At 36.4% G+C, this 20,739-nt stretch overlaps 1 protein-coding gene across 2 annotated transcripts in view; it reads right to left on the bottom strand.

Moving 5' to 3' along the window:
• KLHDC10 (kelch domain containing 10) overlaps positions 1–20,739 on the bottom strand; it is a 62,189-nt gene that overhangs the window by 10,492 nt on the left and 30,958 nt on the right. The window contains exons 2-5 of one of the 2 annotated variants that reach the window (XM_077857322.1): positions 20,583–20,669; positions 4,884–5,105; positions 3,403–3,557; positions 887–1,035 (exon numbers count right to left, since the gene is read on the bottom strand). In XM_077857322.1, coding sequence (XP_077713448.1) covers positions 887–1,035; positions 3,403–3,557; positions 4,884–5,105; positions 20,583–20,669 — 613 coding nt within the window. The remainder of the gene's footprint in view (positions 1–886; positions 1,036–3,402; positions 3,558–4,883; positions 5,106–20,582; positions 20,670–20,739) is intronic. The other variant, XM_077857323.1, reaches the window with a different exon arrangement.

The raw sequence follows: 20,739 nt of genomic DNA, 5'->3' as shown, positions 1-20,739 counted from the left end.
AAATGCTTTGAAAACTTAATCTATTTCCTCCTTCCCCTGAAGGCCCTGGTGCTGATAAAATAAATTACATCAAAATTATTCCAGTAGCAGCCCACCTCCCAAGTCTTCACACGGAAGCTCTGCAATCATCAGCCCACTGACATACTACAATAAAGTTTTCCTTAGCACCTACATGTCCTTTTGTTTAAAGGAAACAAAGAGGGAACTGGATTCATCTAAACCAAGTAAATAAAAAATGTTTACTATCTTTGCTTTTAAACCGGAGGGGAAAAATTTAAGTATTTCACAGAGTTAAATTCTAAGAGGTAATTCCTCTATTAGGAAAGAAAAGTGGAAGGCCTAGGACTGCTCCCAGAAGGCAGCTAGGAGCACCAAGAGATGTTTGCGTGCCTAACAGGGCACTTAAAATGAATGTCCTTCCTCCCATCCACCCACCCATCCATCCATCCATCTGATCAATATTCATTGAGTACCACTATGGTAATTGAGTGCCACAGGCACTCTGGGTGTACAGCTGAGAGCAAATGAGCCAAAGAATCCCAATATGCAAGTTAAGAAGGAAAATCAAAAAGTAACTAGAAAGTAATTGTTTTGTCTGCAATATGATACTTAATTACATTTGCTACCCTTGGTTTATTTTTCAGTGTTACTATCTTCCCAAGGCAGAAAAATTAAAAAGAAATAGTATGAGAAAAAAATCTATAGTTAAGGGGGAAGAATCTTCTGTAACTAGAAGACCTTTCTTGAATGCTGAACTGGGATCTACCAGCTAGTTGGCTATTTTAACCAGACTATAAGAGTTTTCTTTAAATTGTATTACCAATATTCTGAAAAAAGTCAAATCTTAGCAAGAAAGAATAAATATGCTTTGATCCTAGAACCTCACCTCTCTTCTGGCAGATCACAGGATAGGTTGTTTGGTTTCAGTTGTGTCCACTCTCTGGTATTGAGATCTAATTTATGCAGATCTGTGCTGTAAATATAGCCAGTTGTCCCTCCAAAAACATAAAGGGAGCCATTGATGATCGCCATGGCCTGGATATCAAGGAAAAGTGAAAACCACTGACTCATTAACACTTGATTAAAGAATATAAACTTATTAAATACCCCCAAATCAGACTTCATGAAATTCTCTTGTACTTTTTAGCCTTCTAAAAGATCAGATTTTTAAAAGATTAAAGATTTTAGGGCACTTAGGTGGCTCAGTTGGTTGAACATCCAACTTTTGATTTTGGCTCAGGTTTTGTCACAGTAGTGGGATCAAGCCCTTCACTGTACTCTCTGCTCAGAGGGGAGTCTGCTTGTCCCTCTCCCTCTGCTCTTCCCCCGACTCACACTCTTTCTCAAATAAATGAATAAAAAACAAAACCTTTAAAAAATATATTTTAAAATAAATAAATAAATGATTAAAGATTTTAGAAAACCCAGAAATCATTTTTAGAAAGGTAAAGCTTTGGGATGCCTGGGTGGTACAGTCAGTTGAGTGTCCAACTCTTGCCTTTGGCTGAGGTCATAGTCTCAGGGACGTGAGATCGAGCCCCGCATCGGGCTACTCAGCGTGGAGTCTACTTCAGACTCTCTCCCTGGGTGCCTGAGTAGCTCAGCTGGCTAAGTGTCTGTCTTTGGCTCAGGGCATGATCTCAGGATCCTGGGACTGAGTCCCACACTGGACTCCCTGCTCAGTGGGAAAGCCTGTTTCTCCCTCTCCCTCTGCCCCTTCCCCTCACATGCATGCACTCTCTCTCTTTCAATCTAAAAACCAAAAAAAGGTAAATAAACCTTAAAAAAAAAAAAGAAAAAAGGAAAGTAAAGCTTTGCTCAACTGGAAAGCAGTTCTACCTAAATAGGCAAGAGGGCTGGATATTCCTTATGGGTCCAAGCAAACCAAAGAATGTATACATCATGGACATGAGCATTTCCATGCAAAGCTGCTTCTCTTTCTCAGCAGTATGAAAAAAAAGAGGCTCTCAGGAAGAAGAAGCAGATAAGAAAATAAGCCACCAGAAGCCCTTAAGTAAAATAAACTGTCTAGAGTTGGCAGTCCTAAAGACTTCACATTTCCCACCAGACTCCCTTCAGCATAAATTCAGCTTTTGTTATGGTCATTTTTCCAGAGTTTTAATGTCTTCTTGGGTGGAATACTGAGTTATCCACTATGTACCTCTACACATAGCTCAGAAGGTATTTATCAGTACTAATGTTGGCCAGTTGAAAAAGAAGCTAAAGTTGTTTTAAGCTTAGCCCATTACTCTCAAAGGGTCTCTGATGTTAGTGGGTTGTTCTCTAGCTTTTTGGATATAACTTTTCAAACCTAAGGTTTGAACCACTTGAACCTAACTAGAAACTAATCTCCACATAATCTGCATTTTAGCTCAGATTAGTCTATTAGTCTCTTTCCAAGTGCAGAGATCATCTACTGTATTACTTAGGTTAGAAAGCTCTCCAAAAAAATCATATAGTTCTAGAAATGATAGCACCCAGATCGTATGTAGAGCCCAATCTCTACTGGGGGTGAGAGTGGAGGTGAAATGGGTCCTGGCATTTAAAAATACTTCTGTATAGATTTATTTTTATTTTTTTAAGATTTTATATATTTATTCATGAGAGACACAGAGAGAGGCAGAGACATAGGCAGAGGGAAAAGCAGGCTCCCTATGGCGAGCCCAATGCAGGACTCGATCCCAGGACCCTGGGATCACAATCTGAGCCAAAGGCATCTAGACACTCAACCACTAAGCCACCCAGGTACTCCTTCTGTATAGATTTAGATCATGATCCCAAATTGGATTAGAAATACAGAGTAAGGAAAAAAAAGGAAAGGAGGTGAGCAACCAGATTTGCAAATTACAACTTCACATTAGAACTGAAAAATCAGGGGGCGCCTTGGCAGCTTAGTCAGTTGAGTGCCTGACTCTTGGTTTGGGCTCAGATAATGATCTCAGGGTCATGACATCAAGCCCTGTATGGGGCTCCGTGTTCAGTGGGGAGTCCTGGAGGATTTTCTCTCCCGCTACCCTCCCCCCTACTCACGTGCATATACTCTTTCTCTAATAAATAAAACTTAAAAAAAAAAAAAAGAACTAGGGTGGGGGCACCTGGGTGGCTCAGTTGGTTAAGCATCTGCCTTCAGCTCAGGTTGTGATCCCAGGATCCTGGGATTGAGCCCCTTGTCGGGCTTCCTACTCAGTGGGGAGTCTGCTTCTCCCTCTCCCTTTGCCCTTCGACTTATGCTTTCCCTCTTGTCTCAAATAAATATTTTTTTTAATGAACTGAAAAATCAAATATTAAACTGTGAATTCATACTCTTAAAAAAAAAAAGTGGTAACAAATATTCTGACATTGTCCCCAGAACTAGAAAAATGTGCACAAATACAACCACCATGATTGGCCATGGATTAGTACCTGTCCATATATACGACTGGGTTTCTTCCCCCGACAGCTGAGTAAAGCCCATCTCTTATACTTCACGTTACACACGTGGACGTCATTGCCATTGCTCTCACCAAACGGGATGCCTGTACCTCCAAATACCAACAGGTTGTTTCCATGCAGCACAACTGGGGAAGGAGACACACAGATTCCATTTATATACTGGCTACCTGCAGTATGTTTCCACAGGGACCCAGAATTACTGAGACACTACAAAAATGTTCTTAGAAGATAGCTCAAACCACTGACATCTAACTACTATAAAGTTCTGCAGAAAAAGGATTCATTCACATTCTATGTGAACTATATAATACAGCTGGCTCATTGTTAGTATGGGACATGTATCCAGCACATATTTTTGGAGCTCATGAGACACTGTGCCTAACAATGCTGAATGATATGAACTGCGGTACACCAGTGCCACCAAAGACAGTTCAAGTACGTGGCAAAGCAGAGGAGAATAAAGTATCATCTTTGCCTCAGCAAAGACCCTGCAGGACTCTGGATGAAGGGATAAGGGGATCACTCTGGTTTTTGTCAGGGGAATGAATGATCTCTACATTTTAAATTATGTTTCTATCATCTTAATCTTCCACCAGATAAAAAGAAACACCAATATCCTGCTGGTAACTTTGGTGTTCTTGCCCACACACACACACACACACACACACACACACATTCTTTCTCTAATGACAAATACTCCCCAAATCGTACTACTGTATTATTTCAATGGCATTTTTAAGATTCAGCTCTTCAGTTGATAGAGTGTAAGAGTCAGCATGGGCTCTGGAGCCAGCAAGAGCTAGGTTTTAATTCTCAGGTGACCTCAGTAAAGTTATTCAATCTTTCCAAATTAATCTTCGCAACAACCCTAGGAAGTAAGAACTAATACTATCTTCTCCGCATTTACAGAAGATGAGATGAAGTGGAGAGTGGTTTAAATACTTGTTGAAGGTTTCCCAAAAAGAACCTTGCCAAGATAGGATTCAAGCAGGCATTCTGGCTCCAGAGCCTGCACTCTTAGCCACTGCTGCAGGGCCTCTCTGTAGCCTTAGTTTCTCATTTGTACAATGGCAATAATTCTAATGTGTGCATCATAGAGATGTTGTGGGGTAAACAGATACTACACGTGCAGTACTTTGTTCAAATGCTATTATTGTCATAATAAGCCCCCTCAGTTGATCCTTGACTACATTTTACCTACATATATGTGATACTTTATATACTGAACCCTATGAGATATTATTAATTCCATTTTACAGGTAAGGAGCTTGAACCTAAAAGTCATCAAGCAAGTAAATGGCACACAGCTAGATTCCAATTCAGGACTAGCCAACTCCCAAGTGATTCTGAATCACCATACTATATTATTACCATAGTAAAAAGTCCATCCCTTAAAAGAGTTTAATCATATTATAGTTGTATTACAAGTTATTGACAACTCTTGCACTCACGTGACATAGATGCCAGTTCCCGGGGCATGTAGCCATCTGTGCCCATCTGGTGCCATACTCCTGTAGCAAAATGATACCTCCAAAGCTCCCTGAAGAGAGGATAGTCTTCATTATCTGGCCCTCCAGATTCATCATAATCTGGGTTATAACCTCCAAACACATAGAGGTTGGTATTATCTGCCACACAACGATGTCCACTTCGTGCTGGTGGAGGTCTGTGGCCTACGAGAGAAGAAGACAGTTTTCCACAGATGGCCAAGCAGATTAAAAGCACAAACAAAATTTGGTCACAATCATTTTAGCTTTAAAAGGGAATCAGGGAAGATTTATAACATGGATTTACTTTTTATTTGCTTAGGTTATTTTTTACATTCACACACACTACTTAAGATTTTAAGGAGCTAGCCTCCATTTCTATTTCATATGACTATTTTCAGATTTTGGTAACTGTAAAAAATTTTTTTCCAAGGGAGGTAAAATAGCATTATAAACTCAAGAGAATGGCGGACAACTTGAAATTTTCAAGAAAAGAAGGAGGGGTTTAATAAGCCAAAAGCTAACAGGGCAAATTTTCTAATTTCCTTAGAGGAGAACAAAAACACAGGCCAACTAAATTAAACTGAAAATATTAGAGTACTACATAAATATAATCACAAATGTGAATGAGTCATGTATAAATAAAAATACACACACATAAAACCTATGATTTGTCCACAATATATAATTAAACACTTAAAAAAAGAAAACTAGCTTTCAAAATTATAGCAAAATTTAGAATTTAAATACCACTCCAGACATTATGGCAGTTAACAAAAAATATCCTTATAGTTATCTCAAAGAGCATCTTTCATTCTATTAAGAGCTTTACTAAGAAAAGCTATAATTTATATTTAAAAGCTTTCTGAAGTTTAAATTACATCAACTAATTCACCAAAAATTACTTCAAGGTTATTTTAGAGTAAAAAGTCCTAAAATGTTATGTTATTTCTATTATCCTTACAATTTTTTATACCAGCCTACACAAACTCTTACGTAGCTATAGAACCAAGGATGCTTAAGTCCATACTGGATGGAATAAGAAGCTACTATTGTTGTCTCTTGTTGTCTGTTACCCTAGACTCAGCTACTTTCTTATATTAGGAATAGATACTAGTATAACATTAATTAATATTTAGGACAATGCTGGACACCTAACAAACATCTGTTATATAAATAAATACTTATTACCAACCTAACATAGGCTTTATAAATTCTCTTAATCAAAATCCCACATCCTAGGGTATAATTTCCAATAAGAACTAAAAAGAAGTCACACAGACTTAGAGAAACTAAAAAACAAATGAAACATGATCACTGAATCCCTCAACTCCTGTCAGTCCTGCCTGAGAATTTCTGCTGGCTCCTTCCTGCTCAAGTACAGAGTCCTCAGTCTGTTATTTTGAGCCTCTCATGACCTAAGTTTGTCTTGATCTCTCACACTCCTGCTTTAGTTTGTTTCTCTGCTTGGAAAGCCACGTTCTTCCCTTAGCCCTTGGCCTGGTCCCCTACCCTTCAATGCCTACTTGTGGAAATGCCTCTGAGTCCAGCCCTTACAGCTTTCTTGTCAATAAAACCCTAGGGCGGGGGATCCCTGGGTGGCTCAGCGGTTTGGCGCCTGCCTTTGGCCCAGGGCGCGATACTGGAGTCCCGGGATCGAGTCCCACATCGGGTTCCCTGCACGGAGCCTGCTTCTCCCTCTACTTGTGTCTCTGCCCCCACCCCATGAATAAATAAATAAATAAATCTTTAAAAAAAAAAAAAAAAAAAAAAAAAAAAAAACCCTAGGGCGGTCAGCCCCAGTGGCTCAGCGGTTTTGCTTAGGCCCAGGGTGTGATCCTGGAGTCCCGGGATTGAGTCCCGTGTCGGGCTCCCTGCATGGGGCCTGGTTCTCCCTCTGCCTGTGTCTCTGCCTCTCTCTGTGTGTCTCTCATGAATAAATAAATAAAATCTTTTTTTTTAAATAAATAAAATCTTAAAAAAAAAAAACCTAGGGCCTTTATGGTTCAGTACCCTGCAATTCAAATACACACAACAGGATTATTACACCATAACTATGTAAATACATGAATATAGTATTAGGCAAACTACAGTTAGAAAATTTACTCATGAGCTGTGATTTACCTCAACTAAAAAACTCAATTTCTCTTTCTAGGAATCTTGAAACACAGAAAGTGTGGTGTGGAAGAAAAAGCAAAGGCTCCTACAAATATCTAGATTTGAATCCAGGTTTTTTCTAACTGCTACCTTGAGCAAGTCACTGACCCTCACTGCATCTCAGCTTCCTCATCTGTATAAGGGGATATTATTCTTGTAACTCACAGATTTTTCATATTTCTATTTAAATGTTTATTGGTTTATTTGGAATCTTTCCAAGTATCTGTGAGCTATTTGAAGAAAGAGGAATGTAGTTGCATTCATTCACCTTCCTAGCAGCAAGCCTAAGGCACACACAAAAAAACTAAACAAAAATTTACAAATCTAGTTTTTCTCTACTCATTTTGTTAACATTTGTTTTCTTCTCCAAATAGGTTATAAGCTCCTCAAGGGCAAAGAGCATATATAACAATTATCCTTGTATTACCCACAACACCTGAAACAGTTGGAGTTATAAAAAAGACACTAAGAGCCTCACTGATTTAGTGAAATCAGTTTTCAGGTCAAAGTACACAGTGACAGGGATGATCAAAACAGTGTATAGCTCTCAACGGACTTAAGAGATATAGAATTTCCAGGGCAGGGGATGGAATTGTGCAATAGTCTTCTCAAAGCAGAAATGCTTCTAAAAATCAGGGAGGCAAATTTAAAGAAAAAAACATAACAGAGTTGCTGTGGTCAACAGATGGGAACTCTAAGAATCTCTAAAATGTCATTTGCTTTACCACCTGGAATAAACAGATAATTTTTTTAAATTGCTTTTCAACAAATATGAAAAGACATACAATATATTCTAGGATTTTCTCTCAGTGGCTGGTATATAGCAGATATTCCATTATAAGTTGACAACTATTTTTGTGACAAATGTTAACTTAAAGGTTGAGGAGTTAAAAAAAAAAAAAAAGGTTGAGGAGTTAGTGAAAAGATGGTTTTATATTTATCTACTCACTGATTCATTAATTAAGCCAAAAATATTAGTGGATACTTGCTATGTACCAGGTACTGTGTAAGGTGCTGGGGATACCGTGGACCACTACCATTTTTGTCCTCTAGAGCTTATAGAGCTTATTATACTCTAGTTCTGAGTATGTTAATGTTGAGCATTTGAAATGAGGATGGTCCAAACGGAGATATGCTTTCAATGTAAATACCCACTGGATTTCAATAACTTAGTATCCAAAAATGAATATAAAATTACTAATTTTCATATAAAATATGTTGAAATGATATTTTTGATGTCCTGAGTTAAATAAAAAGTATTAAAATTAATGCCACCTGTCTTTTACTCTTTTAATGTGACTACTAGAAATTTTTAAAACATTTCTATTGAACAGAGCTGGTCTAACTCAATTGTTGGCTTTTGTAAGTAATTTCATTATCTATGCAAATTAAATTGCTGGGTAAAGAGCATCTGATCAATGTTTGATAAGTATTAAACATGCTGTCAAGAAGTCTGATAGCTGGGAGTAAAGAGGTAACTCTTTTTTCTCTTTAGTAAGTAACTAGAGATTTCTTTGTACATATTTATAGCCCAAGAGTGACTAACGTATCAGAAAGTCAAATTTTATTTTAAATAAATCATGGGAATTGTCAGGGCTAATGCCATGGAGACTAAGCATTGATTTTCATTATGTGGGATATAGCACAGGCTCATCAGCCTTGACCAAAATAAAATTGGGTTTTAGATTGTTAGATAGTTATCTGAATCCTCCCCCAAATTCTCCATGTGCAAATCCTACTTTCCTAAAAATGACTCGCCACTAATAAAATCACCCAGAGAATTAGATTACCTGACTCAGGAACTTCCACTAGAAAATATAAAAAAGTAAAATGTTAAAAAGTCAAAAATTAAAACTGAACTTGTATGCAGAGGTGGACTTCCAGTATCCAGAAGGTAACATCCAGCTAAGGGAGCATATACCTACGATGTTTGAGCCATTTTCTCTTACATGTGCTCACCTTGTCACAAACACTTACTCTTTACCCCAGGGCAAAAGCAGAAGGTATGGTAACCAGGAAAATGGGCTTTAGTTTCTAGACCAAATAAAGAAGCTAGCTGTCCAACGTAAGGTGACAGATGATTAGGTTGCTACCAATGTTTTCACCATCACAACATTACAACAAAGCTTCCATTACATACGTTCATATACCAATGTGTAAGTTCTTTGGGTTAAAGGAAAATACGCTTTAAATTGTTATAAATACAATGTGATAGAGCCATATTGCTTTCCAAAAAGACTGCAACAATTTATATTCCCAGCAATGCTTTCTGGAAGTGCCTATTTCTTCACCCCTCTTCAACCTTTTTCATTTGTGCCCATCGGTAAGGGTGCAAAGTGGTCTCAGATAATTGGTACTTCCCTGATTTTTACTAGTTCACATGTTTATCAGCCCATTTATATTTCTTCTTTGGGGAACTGCACGATCATATCCCTTTCCTACTTTTCCATCTACTGGGTTATCTCACAGGTTTGTGGAAATTATTTATTTATTGTATTTCTTTCGTCCAGCTTGCAGCTTGTCTTTTGTTTATGGCATCTTTTAATGTATGGAAGTTTCCATATAACTGAATCTCTCAATCTTTTTTTTTAAGATTTTTATTTTTATTTATTCATAGAGATGCAGAGAGAGAGAGAGAGAGGCAGAGACACAGGCAGAGGGAGAAGCAGGCTCCATGCAGAGAGCCTGATGTGGGACTCGATCCAGGGTCTCCAGGATCACGCCCTGGGCTGCAGGCGGCGCTAAACCACTGCACCACGGGGGCTGCCCCAATCTCTCAATCTTTTAATAAAAGTTCCTTTGGAAAAAAACAAAAACCAAAAAAACGAAAGAAAGAAAAGAAAAGGACTGCTTTCTATCTCATTTATCTCTGAATCATAGAATTATAAAAATATTTTCATTTACTTCTAGCAATTTTATAGTTTTGATTTTTATACTCGGAACCCAGAACTTATTTTGTGTATTACAGGAGGTAGGGCTCGAATTTTCCCCCCAAAATGGATTGGCAGGCAAACACTATACTGAGTTGAAATGTCACTGTTATCACATACTAAATTGATATTTGGGAAAATCCCAATATCCAGGTCTAATCACAAAATTGGACACAAAATCCATTACTCTTTAAGAAAACACACAATCAGAGTGTCTGGGTAGTGCAGTTGGGTAGTGCAGTCCAACTCTTGGTTTCAGCTCAGGTCCTGATCTTAGGGTTTGTGAGCTCAAGCCCTGTGACCAGCTCCGTGGTCAGCACAGAGTCTGCTTGGGAATCTCTCTCTCTCTTTCATAAATAAATAAATAAGTGAAAGAAAGAAAGAAAGAAAGAAAGAAAGAAAGAAAGAAAGAAAGAAAGAAAGAAAGAAAGAAAGAAAGAAAGAAAGAAAGAAGAAAGAAAAGAAAAGAAAGAAAGCAGTCAGTATAAAGCAATACCACAGAATTTTAAATACAAAAGCTTACAAATAAAATAGCATAACATTTATTGCTTAATAAGTCTACTAACAGGATGTATTCATCTCTAAATGTTCTATTAAAAATTTGTGGGGAGGCCATTTTAAAAAAGTAAAAACCTTTATTGCTAAAAGTATTAGCTAGTTATAAATATCAAATAGCCTAAAGGATACACTCAGTTTCATTTAACTGGCCACTTTGTTTTTTTTTTTTTTTTTTCCCAAATATAAAGCTTTCCATTACCTCTACTGGAGAAGACAGGTCTTCTGTTGTACACCTGGAAGCCTGGACAGGAAAGCCAAGGAAGACTGAGCCAGCTGGCTCCTGCTCCTGGCTAGCAAGCAGACCTTTTTACTACTCCCAGAGTCCAAGCTGCTCAGGCAAAAGCAATCCATTCATATCAGTATGCACTATTACAGTTATGTAAGCATTTCCTACCAAAGGAACTCCTCACCCTGTATGAGAGGCATATGTAAGATTTGGCTTCTCAGGGCAGAGTAATCTTAGTGTCTAAGATAGCAGCAATAAAATAAATTTGCTTTGACAGGCTCTGGTGTTGTCCTAAGTTAATCTTAAACGCTGAGCACAGCATACTTGAGATAGCTGTTACACTGTACCTAGTTACATATCATCAATGGCTTCTGGGCTCTATTCAGTTCTGTCAGTTGTGCTGTATATTTATCAACTCCTATACCATTATTACACTGTTTCAATTATGATAGCTTTGAGGTATCTGTCAACATCTAGTAGAACAAATTCCCCTTTGTGTTATTTTTTCAAAAACTTCTTGGCCGTTTTTCTCCATTTACTCTTGCGATGAATTTTGGAATCAGTCTGGTTTAAAAAATAAAAAAAGGCCCTATAAAAAGTCCCTTGGTATAAGACACCATTTTATCCAGGCAATCAAAGTTAACATCATCATAATGGGACAAATCACCACCACTGCAATGGAAATAAACACAATATTACTTCCAGGTGGGGACACCTGGGTGGCTCAGTCAGTTAAGCGTCTGACTCTGATTTTGGCTCAGGTCATGCTCTCAGGGTCATGAGATTGAGCCTCACATGGGGCTCCACACTGGGCACAGAGCCTACTTAAGATTCTCACTCTCCTTCTCCCTTGGCCCCTCCTGGCTCACTCTTTCGTGCTCTAAAAGAAAAAAAAAATGACTTCAGGGTATTCCTACCAAAAAGCATAAGGTGAATGTAATCATGAAAAAACTTGAGACAAATCCAAACTTCATAAGAGGTATTCCACAATATAACTGGTCTATAATGTTAAAAAAAATATAAATGTCAAAGCTAAAGATATGAGAACTGGATACAACACATAATTTGGGATTTTCTTTTACTACAAAGGATGTTGGACCAATTGGCAAAATCTGAAAGGAAAGTCTGTAAGTTAGATACTAGTGGTAATTTTATCCATACCCCTAATGGTAATTTATAGTGTTAATACCCTATTTTGTGTACTAGCTTTGCAGCCAAAGAGAGTATTTGTTTCCCAGGAAGAGACACTAAAGTATTTAGGGGTAACAGGGCATCATGTCTGTAGCTTACCCTCAAATGGTTCAAACAAAACCAATGTGCATGCACATATGTATACATGTGTTATATATATATATATATATATATATATATATATATATATATATATATATATATAGTGAACAGGGAGAGGAAAAGAGAGGGACCGGGATCAAGCAAATGTGATCACATGTTAACATTTGGGGAAGGGTATAGAATTTTTTTTTTGCCATGCTTATAGCTTCTCTGTTGAGTTTGAAATTATGTCATGAAGGAACATAATCTCTAGTCACTTAACCTCATCTTTTTTGATAACCATCAGTATAGTTTTATTGTTTTCTTCTTGTTTTTTATTTCTAAGTACTTTATAATTTTCCACACAATGGTGAATGGATTATTTCTTTTATTTTCTACTTGAGTTGTTAATATATAGGAAGTAATTTATCTTTGCAAGTTCAAATTTTATCCAGCCAACTGTCTGAACTCTGGTATTAGTTATCATTAAGTATCTTGAATTTTATAGTAGACAATAATGTACATGTTATTTTTTTTTAATTTTTTTTTTTATTTATTTATGATAGTCACACAGAGAGAGAGAGAGAGGCAGAGACATAGGCAGAGGGAGAAGCAGGCTCCATGGACTGGGAGCCCGACGTGGGATTCGATCCCGGGTCTCCAGGATCACGCCCTGGGCCAAAGGCAGGCGCTAAACCGCTGCGCCACCCAGGGATCCCAATAATGTACATGTTATTAATGACAACATTCAGCTCTTTCTTTCCAATATATGTATGTATCTTTTATTTTTTCCCTTGTCTTCTATGGTATTGGCTGAAACCTCCAGAACAAGGTTGAAGAGTGGAGATGATAGCATTTTTGTCTAATTTTTACTTTAATGAGGATATTGATAATGTTTCACCATTTTATATCCAATATTTGCAGTTGGTTTCTTATAGATAGCCTTTCAATAAAATAAATTTTCCTTTATTCTTGGATGTTTGCATATTTGTTCCTTACTGGAATGGGTATGGTTTTTAATAAAATTTTTATTGAAATGTAATATACAGAAAATTGCAAATAAGAGCTTGATGCAAAAAAAAAAAGAGCTTGATGCATTTTAACAAAATGAACACACTGAGTATCAAATTTTATTAAATGCTTTTTTTTAAATGCTTTTTTTGATATCAAGAAAATCTTACTGGTTTTTCCACTTTTCTGATTTTATTGAAATGATTAAGCTTTCTTATTTTTCCTTCCTTTTCTCCTAAAGATCTACATCCTATTACCTCAAAATATATATTTTTTAAATCCATAAACTTGGGGCACCTGGGTGGCTGGCTCAGTTAAGCAGCCTACTCTTGATTCCAGCTCAGGTCATGATTTCAGGGTCCTTCTGAGCTCCTCACTCAGCAGGGAGTCCACCTGAGGATTTTCTCTCCCTCTCCCTCTGGCCCTCCACTGCTCGCACACACAAGCACCTTCTCTTTCTCTCTCTCAAATAAATAAATCTTTAAACTTTTGTTTTCCTAACAATATTAAGAATAAACCACATACAGGGGCACCTGGGTGGCTTAGTTGGTTAAGCAACCGACTGGTAATTTTGGCTCAGGTCATGATCTCAGAGTCGTGAAATCAGCCAGGCTCACTGTAGAGCCTGGTTAAGATGTTTTCTCTTCTACTCCTCCACATTTTCCCCACCAAGCTCAAGCACATATTTTCTCTTTCTCAAAAAAAAAAAAAAAAAAAAGAAGAAGAAGAAGAAGAAACCACATATGGAAAGAAACTTGGCTATTAACAGTGATTACTTCTGAAGAAGGGAATAAGGTGAAGAGTAAAGATGTGAAGCAGGACCTTTGCTTTTTTAAATTTAACCTCTTTTATTGTGAAATATAACACATGTACAGGAACACATGTAACTATAAATGCATAGCTTAATAAATTATCAAAGGTAGTCATCACTCAGGTTAAAATACTGAACACTACCAGCACTAAGATGCCCCCAAAAGGTCACAACTCTCTCCATCCCACCTCCTTCACTTCTAGAGGAAATTTATTTCCTATTTTTATGGTAACCATAAAATTTACTTTCTTTTAATAGCTCTATTATACCTAAGTATGCATCCCTAAACAGTATTTTGGCCTAGTTTTGAAGTATATTTTAGTAGAATGATAAAGTATGTATTCTTTCTGGGCTCTTTCATTCATAGTTATGTTTCTGAGATTCAATCTTGTTGTTCAAGGTGAAGGAGTCTGTTTATTCCGTTGTCAAATAGTATTTCTTTGTATGAATATATACCACGATTTATCCACTCTATGTCGCATGAATGGACATTTGGGTTGTTTCAAATTAGTGACGCTTAATGCTGCTATAAACATTTTTATACATGTCTTCAGGTGCACAGGGACCCACATTTGTTGGCTGTAAACCTAGAAATGTTTCTGAGTCACAATATATGGAAATCTTTACCTTTGCTAGATAAAGCCAAACTGTTTACAAAATACTTATTATTGGTATTGTCAGTCTTTTTAATTTACCAATTCCTATCAGTTTGTAGACCTATTCCATTGTGGTTTTAATAGGCATTTGTCTCATTACTAATGAGACTGAGCACCTTTTCCTGTTTATTGGCTAACTGGATTTTTTTTCTTTTGAGAAATGCCTGCTCAAGCCTTCAATACATTCTTCTACTGAGATGTCTGTCTTTTTCTTACTAATCTGTTCAAATTTGTTATAAATGCTTGAGATAAGGACCTTCATTTTTATGTATTTCCAAGTTATTTGAATTTTAATAAGCCAATATTACACCCATAAATTCTAAAACAAAGTCAGATGATCTTGAGCAATTTTACTGTCTCCCTACCCCCAATTTGTTTAAATCATCTGAGATGTTATAGAATGTTACTTACATCTATTTATACAAACATATAAATATACACACACACATACATACATTTGTATTTATATTATTCTGTATTTTTAGTTATAGAATGTTATGTATATATAAAACATATACATACACATACATACACACATTAATATTATTCTTCTGTATTTTCATACATCTTTTCTTAAATAATTAAACTCAGCTTCAAGTTTAATTGTTTGGATGCAACTCTACGTTTTACTGGTTTCTTTGCACACTGTTGCTTCCTATATCCCAACCTTCTTCTTTCTTGGATTTTTCATTTTACTGAGAGTATCTCTTCAAAGTAATTTTATCAAAAAGAATATGTAAACTTCCAGAGTTCTCATTTATTTTTACCCCACTTAAACATTAGTGAGGCTGGGTACAAAGTTCTGTTCAAAATAATTTTCTCTCAGAACACTGAAGGTATTATCATCTAGCAAATCATGTTGCCGGTGAGAAATTCAAAACCAGTCTGATTCTTAGTCTTGGTCTAAGATTAAGAAAATGTAAACTACGTTCTTTCTCTGGAATCATAAGGAAGTCAGAAATATATAGCTAGATGTTTTTGTTTTTGTGTTCTTCCTGCCCTTTATACTTGAAAAGTCAGCCTTTCTTCAGTATAGGGAAACATTCTGTATTTCTTTATTTTCTGCCTTCCACTGTCTGATCTTTCCTTCTGTAACTCTATGAAATGGATACTGGATCACTTAGATTTATCCTCAAAGTATTAATTTCTCTCATGTATTTTCTCCTTTGGTCTTCATGATGGTCTCTATATTTCTTCTTTTTAATTTTCATAAAAATTGGTCTTAAACTTATCTTTTAACACTCCAACTGCATTTTTATGTCAGCAATCAAGACTTCAACACAGAAGTAATTCTTTAATCATTCATTTTTCTCCACAGTAGCTGTTTTTTTATTTATGGACCCTATTCACTCTTGACTCTGAGGAAACCTCTTATGATCAGAACTTCCTAAAGTTCCATTCTGCCTCCTCATTATCTCTGTTTCCACCAAGTCAGCTATTTCATTTGTTCATCTTAGTTATACTCTTTCAAGTTTAATCTCCCTCCAATGTCTGATGGGTCTGGATCACCCACTTATATTAATAAATGAAGGACTACTTGGTTAGTAATTGCAAGAGACATGGTTTCCTCAACTATTGAATTACTCTGTCTACAAACCTCCAAATGGGAGGTCTCTCTCACTGTGGGCCTCTGCAGGTAAATGGTACACTGACAGATGAGTTGCCCTTTAGAAGTAAAGAAGAGGTAAGTAGCTTTGCCTTAGTACTGCCAGATGAGAAAGGTCGTATTTTTGTGGTACAGTCCTTTAATGCACGTCACACCTTGATGGAGCTCCCTTTCTTTTCCTGCCCCTATTCCACCTTCCTCATCCCAAACTCTGCTTTGTATCTCTACTCTCTCTCTCTAATCCCAGTCCATAGCATAGGAACATTGCCTGCTCAACCTCCCCCAAAGTAAATCCTCTAACTCTGCCTGAGGAGCTGTCCTCATAGCTTTCTTTATCCTAGGAATGAACGCTGTTGCCAGAGCTATTTATATGAAAAGAGAGAGGGGAACTGTTTTGGCAAAAGTCCCCTAATTATTTGCCTTGATGTTCCATTTTTCCTATACTTGCTCCCTACTCCCACACTTGCTGATGCTGGGCTTGGAGTTTCAGGAAAGAGGCCCTACTAAGAATTCTCTGACTTTCAGCATGCAGCAGGAGCACCTATTTTGGGTTGCATTTTATTCTGTTCTGATTTCTCAATCAATATAATTCCAACTGCTTTCTATTACCCTAAAATTCCTTAGACTTTCTGGTATTATAAAATAATAAATGAAAGCAGCTAAGATTAACTCAACACTGGGTAAACGTAAAAACTCAAGTGCTTTGTACATAATATCTCTTGATCTTCACAATAACCCTATGAGGTAGGTACTACTATCATCATCCTTATTTTACAGATGAGGAAATTGAAGACAAAAATTTAAAAAAAAAAAAAAAAAAAGAGTAAGAAACTTGCCCAAAGTCACATAGTTGGTAAATGTTAGAGCCTGGATTCAGACATAGATAATCTGGGTTCAAAGCCTTCCTATTGTACAATTATGATTTGTTCTTTTTCTTATGTCTGCCTTTTCTTTTGCAATGGTATTAAGAAACATAGAAAGGTAAATGGGTATGTTTAGGCCATCATTTTGTAATGAAAACCCATTGTTTTTATTACACCAGTACTGTTTTCACACCACACTTTTAATTGGTAGAGAGATCTTTCAGAGAAAATGCAGCATCTAGTGAAGGAATCCAGTGACAGAAAACAAGCCCTTTGAAACTGTTAAATCAGAATAAACAGAGGTAATATATAGGATTCCCAAAATGAGAGACTTGAAAGTAGCAATTTCAAAAGTATAGGTTTTTTTTTTTAATCTAAGAAAACAATAAACAAAAGTATTTTTGTATTCTCAACAACCCATTAGTTACTGTCACACCACCAGAGAGAAGTTGAGGATGTACAAAAATTTTAGTGCCATCCTATTCCCTGACAGTGGCCTTCTTAATAATTCAATTGGACTATAATACAAATGATATACCTACCACATGCACTGTACTATGACTGGAAATGAAATGAAAGGCACTGTCCCACTATCCCTGCCCTTACAGAGCTTACAGTCTAATGGCAGGCATGGACAAGGAAACAAATGACTATAATTCTATGTGATAAGTGATATAATACAGGGAGGTACCCTGAGGGTGTCATCAGAACAGAGATAGGCCTTCCAAGGAGCTTTCCCTGGAAATAACTCTTAAACTAAGGGGTCAAGAATGCATTATTATTGGTTTGGGGAGATCATAAACTGAATTTATCATCTTTTCTCTCAAATCTACCCCACTACCCACCTATATAACACATACAAAGAGCACAAAGGTCCACACAAAGAGCTCCTCTTCAATGTTAGTTAAACCAATCAGGTCTCATCAGATTCTTCTTCCTTATATATCAAATTAATTCCCTACTCTTTGCTTCTAATACAGCTATCTTCGCTGCAGCCTCCATCATTTCTCACCTTGATAACTGTAATAACCTCATAATTGGTCTTTCAGTAAAATCAATTGTTAAAAAAACAAAAGGATTCTGAAAACTCCTGTTGGGTGGCATCCCACTTAATCTGGCTTTCTCCAGCTTCTTTTCTCCATACTCTTTCCCACTATGCTGAACTCCCTATAGTTCTCTGAGAGACTAGGCTCTGTTTTGCCTAACTCCCTATATTTAAGCTATGTGATCCCCATGATTAGAGATGTTCTAACCCTCTTTTGCTCATTAACACCTACTCAGCCTTTAAGTACATCTCTTCTGAAGTCATCCTGATGGCCACTCTTCTCTATGCTCCCCACAAGTGGAGTCAGGTACCTCTTCTGTGTAATTTCATACCATACTACCTCATCAGGACACTTATCACAAAGAATTACACTCAGGTTAATTTCTGTAATTGTTTCTTTATCTGATCTTCTATTATCTAGATACTGAGCTAGTACACTGCCTGTTACACAGGAGGCAATCAAGAAATATTAAAAGAATGAAAGAATGAACGAACGAACGAAGAGAATTAAGTCTGTGAAGGCTGATGAGAGAACCAAAGGAGAGAGATAATGGAGAGGAGGACAGAACGCTGGAGCGGTACCCACCTCTAGTGGGGAGGAAGAAAGAAGCTAGTGAAGGAAACAGAATGAACAATCAAAGAGAAGAAGAAAACATCTAAGATTGTACAGTGAAGTAACCTAAAAGAAGAGGGAAATTTAAGAAGGTGCAGGTGGTCAACAGCATCAAACACTACAAACAGGTCAAAGAAGGCGAGAACTAAGACAAGACCACTGACGGAGAGGCAGTCACTGGTGGCTGATGATGGTGATGCTGGGTTTACTCCCGCCTCCCTCAGCACTGGCAGAAGCCACCTTCCTCAGCCATTGTTGGAGGCAGGTTAGGGCTTACAACAAAATAATCCATGGTGTCCGACTTACCTGCGCTAAGCTTTTTTCCATAATTAAAAAATTGAAAAAAAGAATACTCCAAAGAAAATAAAATCTCACCAGATATATGGTTATTTCACTACTTTGGGTTTTTTTTTTTTAAATATTTATAGTTGTACAAAACTGGTATTAAGTTCTATACCCTAATTTATAAATGTCTTAATTGTAATTAAATTTAGTTAGCCCAAGTTAGCTTTCTCATTGTAAATTAATAAATTAGCATCTTAGTTTATAAGTAGAAAAAAAATATTATAGATGTGCCTGCATGGCCACATATGCACAGTGGTCCTTGTCATATAATGCTAAAACTAGATCTTAATTTGTATCAAGAAAATTATTATTTATTAAGGATAACATATCACCCTAAGTATCTTATCTTGACCCATTTAGTCTAGATTTTATTCTTTCTACGCTGTGGAACATGGCTGTCAAAAATAGATTCGGTACTAGATATAGAAACATCTATAGCAGCTGCAAGACTTTTTTTTTAAATAATCTTCAAAATTAGATATAGCGGGTTAAAAATAATTTAATAAAGTCTAAATCACCACATTAAGCATGCTTGTCTGACAATTTGTTATATCTAGAAAAAGATTTTTTTTTTTTTGGTATGGAGTATGTTTTGGTGGAAAAAAATAAGAAATAGAAGGAATGCAACATTTCTAAGAGTAAGAATTACTAGGCCAAAGGATGTCAACATTTTTAAGGCTTTCTACATCATATTGCCAAATTAAATCCAGATACGCCGTGTTAAATTTACACTTCCCTCAGTGTATGAGCTTCATATCACCATATTCTTGTCCACACTTGGTATTCTTATTTTTAGTCTTTAGCCAACCTCACAGATGAAAATGATATCTTATTTTAGTTGTCATGTTTATATAACTGTGAAAAGAAATATTTGTTCATGTTTATTGACTTTTCCTTTTTATGAATTGATTATTCATGTCTTTTTACCTATTTCTCTAGTGGGCATTTGCTTTTAAACTATTGATTTATAAGAGCTCTTTATATATTCATGATAGTAACCATTTGTTACAAATATTTCCCTTTTTAAAATTTATCTTGTTTTTTATGGGTTTTTTTTTTGTTTTTTTTTTTAAGTTTATTGAATACACTGCAAGGGAACGGCAGGCCAGACAACAAAGGAGAGATTGCTGTTATTTATGGTTTTTGACATAAGGGTGTTTTTTGTTTTGTTTTGTTTTGTTGACATAAGGGGTTTTATACAGTCAAATAAACTAATCTTTATTTCTTCCTCAGAATGGTATTTAGAAAAATTCTTTCCCACACCCATGTTTTATAGATTACCCACTCAAAGTTCTTTTTCATATATTTATAGTAGAATAATACTGATTTCAGTTAGATGATTTATTTCTACCACCTAATACACATTAAGTGATTCTAACTCCCTAAAACTTGTAATTACAATTCCAACAGTGGTCAATATGAAACACAGATTTAAAATTAAGTTCTAGACTTTTCTTACTCCAATTTTAGCTGTTTAGACAATTTTTAAAAACCAGAGATTTGAGTTTAGAAAATTCAAAGTTCCCTTTAACCCATATGAAGCACAGATCTCTTGCTAGTTATCACCCACCTCTCAAAAACCTGTTAGGGATCCTTATGATGGGACAGGACTGAATGAAGCGCCTCCTAACTGGGTCCCATCGTATTTTCTTCTTACCTGTTACCACAATTATCAGCAATAAGTCAGACACATACAACACATGGCAAATAATACAGTTACTGTAGTT

Source organism: Canis aureus, chromosome 18 (genome assembly GCF_053574225.1).
Source record: "Canis aureus isolate CA01 chromosome 18, VMU_Caureus_v.1.0, whole genome shotgun sequence".
Taxonomy (NCBI): domain Eukaryota; kingdom Metazoa; phylum Chordata; class Mammalia; order Carnivora; family Canidae; genus Canis; species Canis aureus.
Note: the sequence above shows the minus strand (reverse complement) of the source record. Positions and strands in the feature narration are given on the sequence as shown.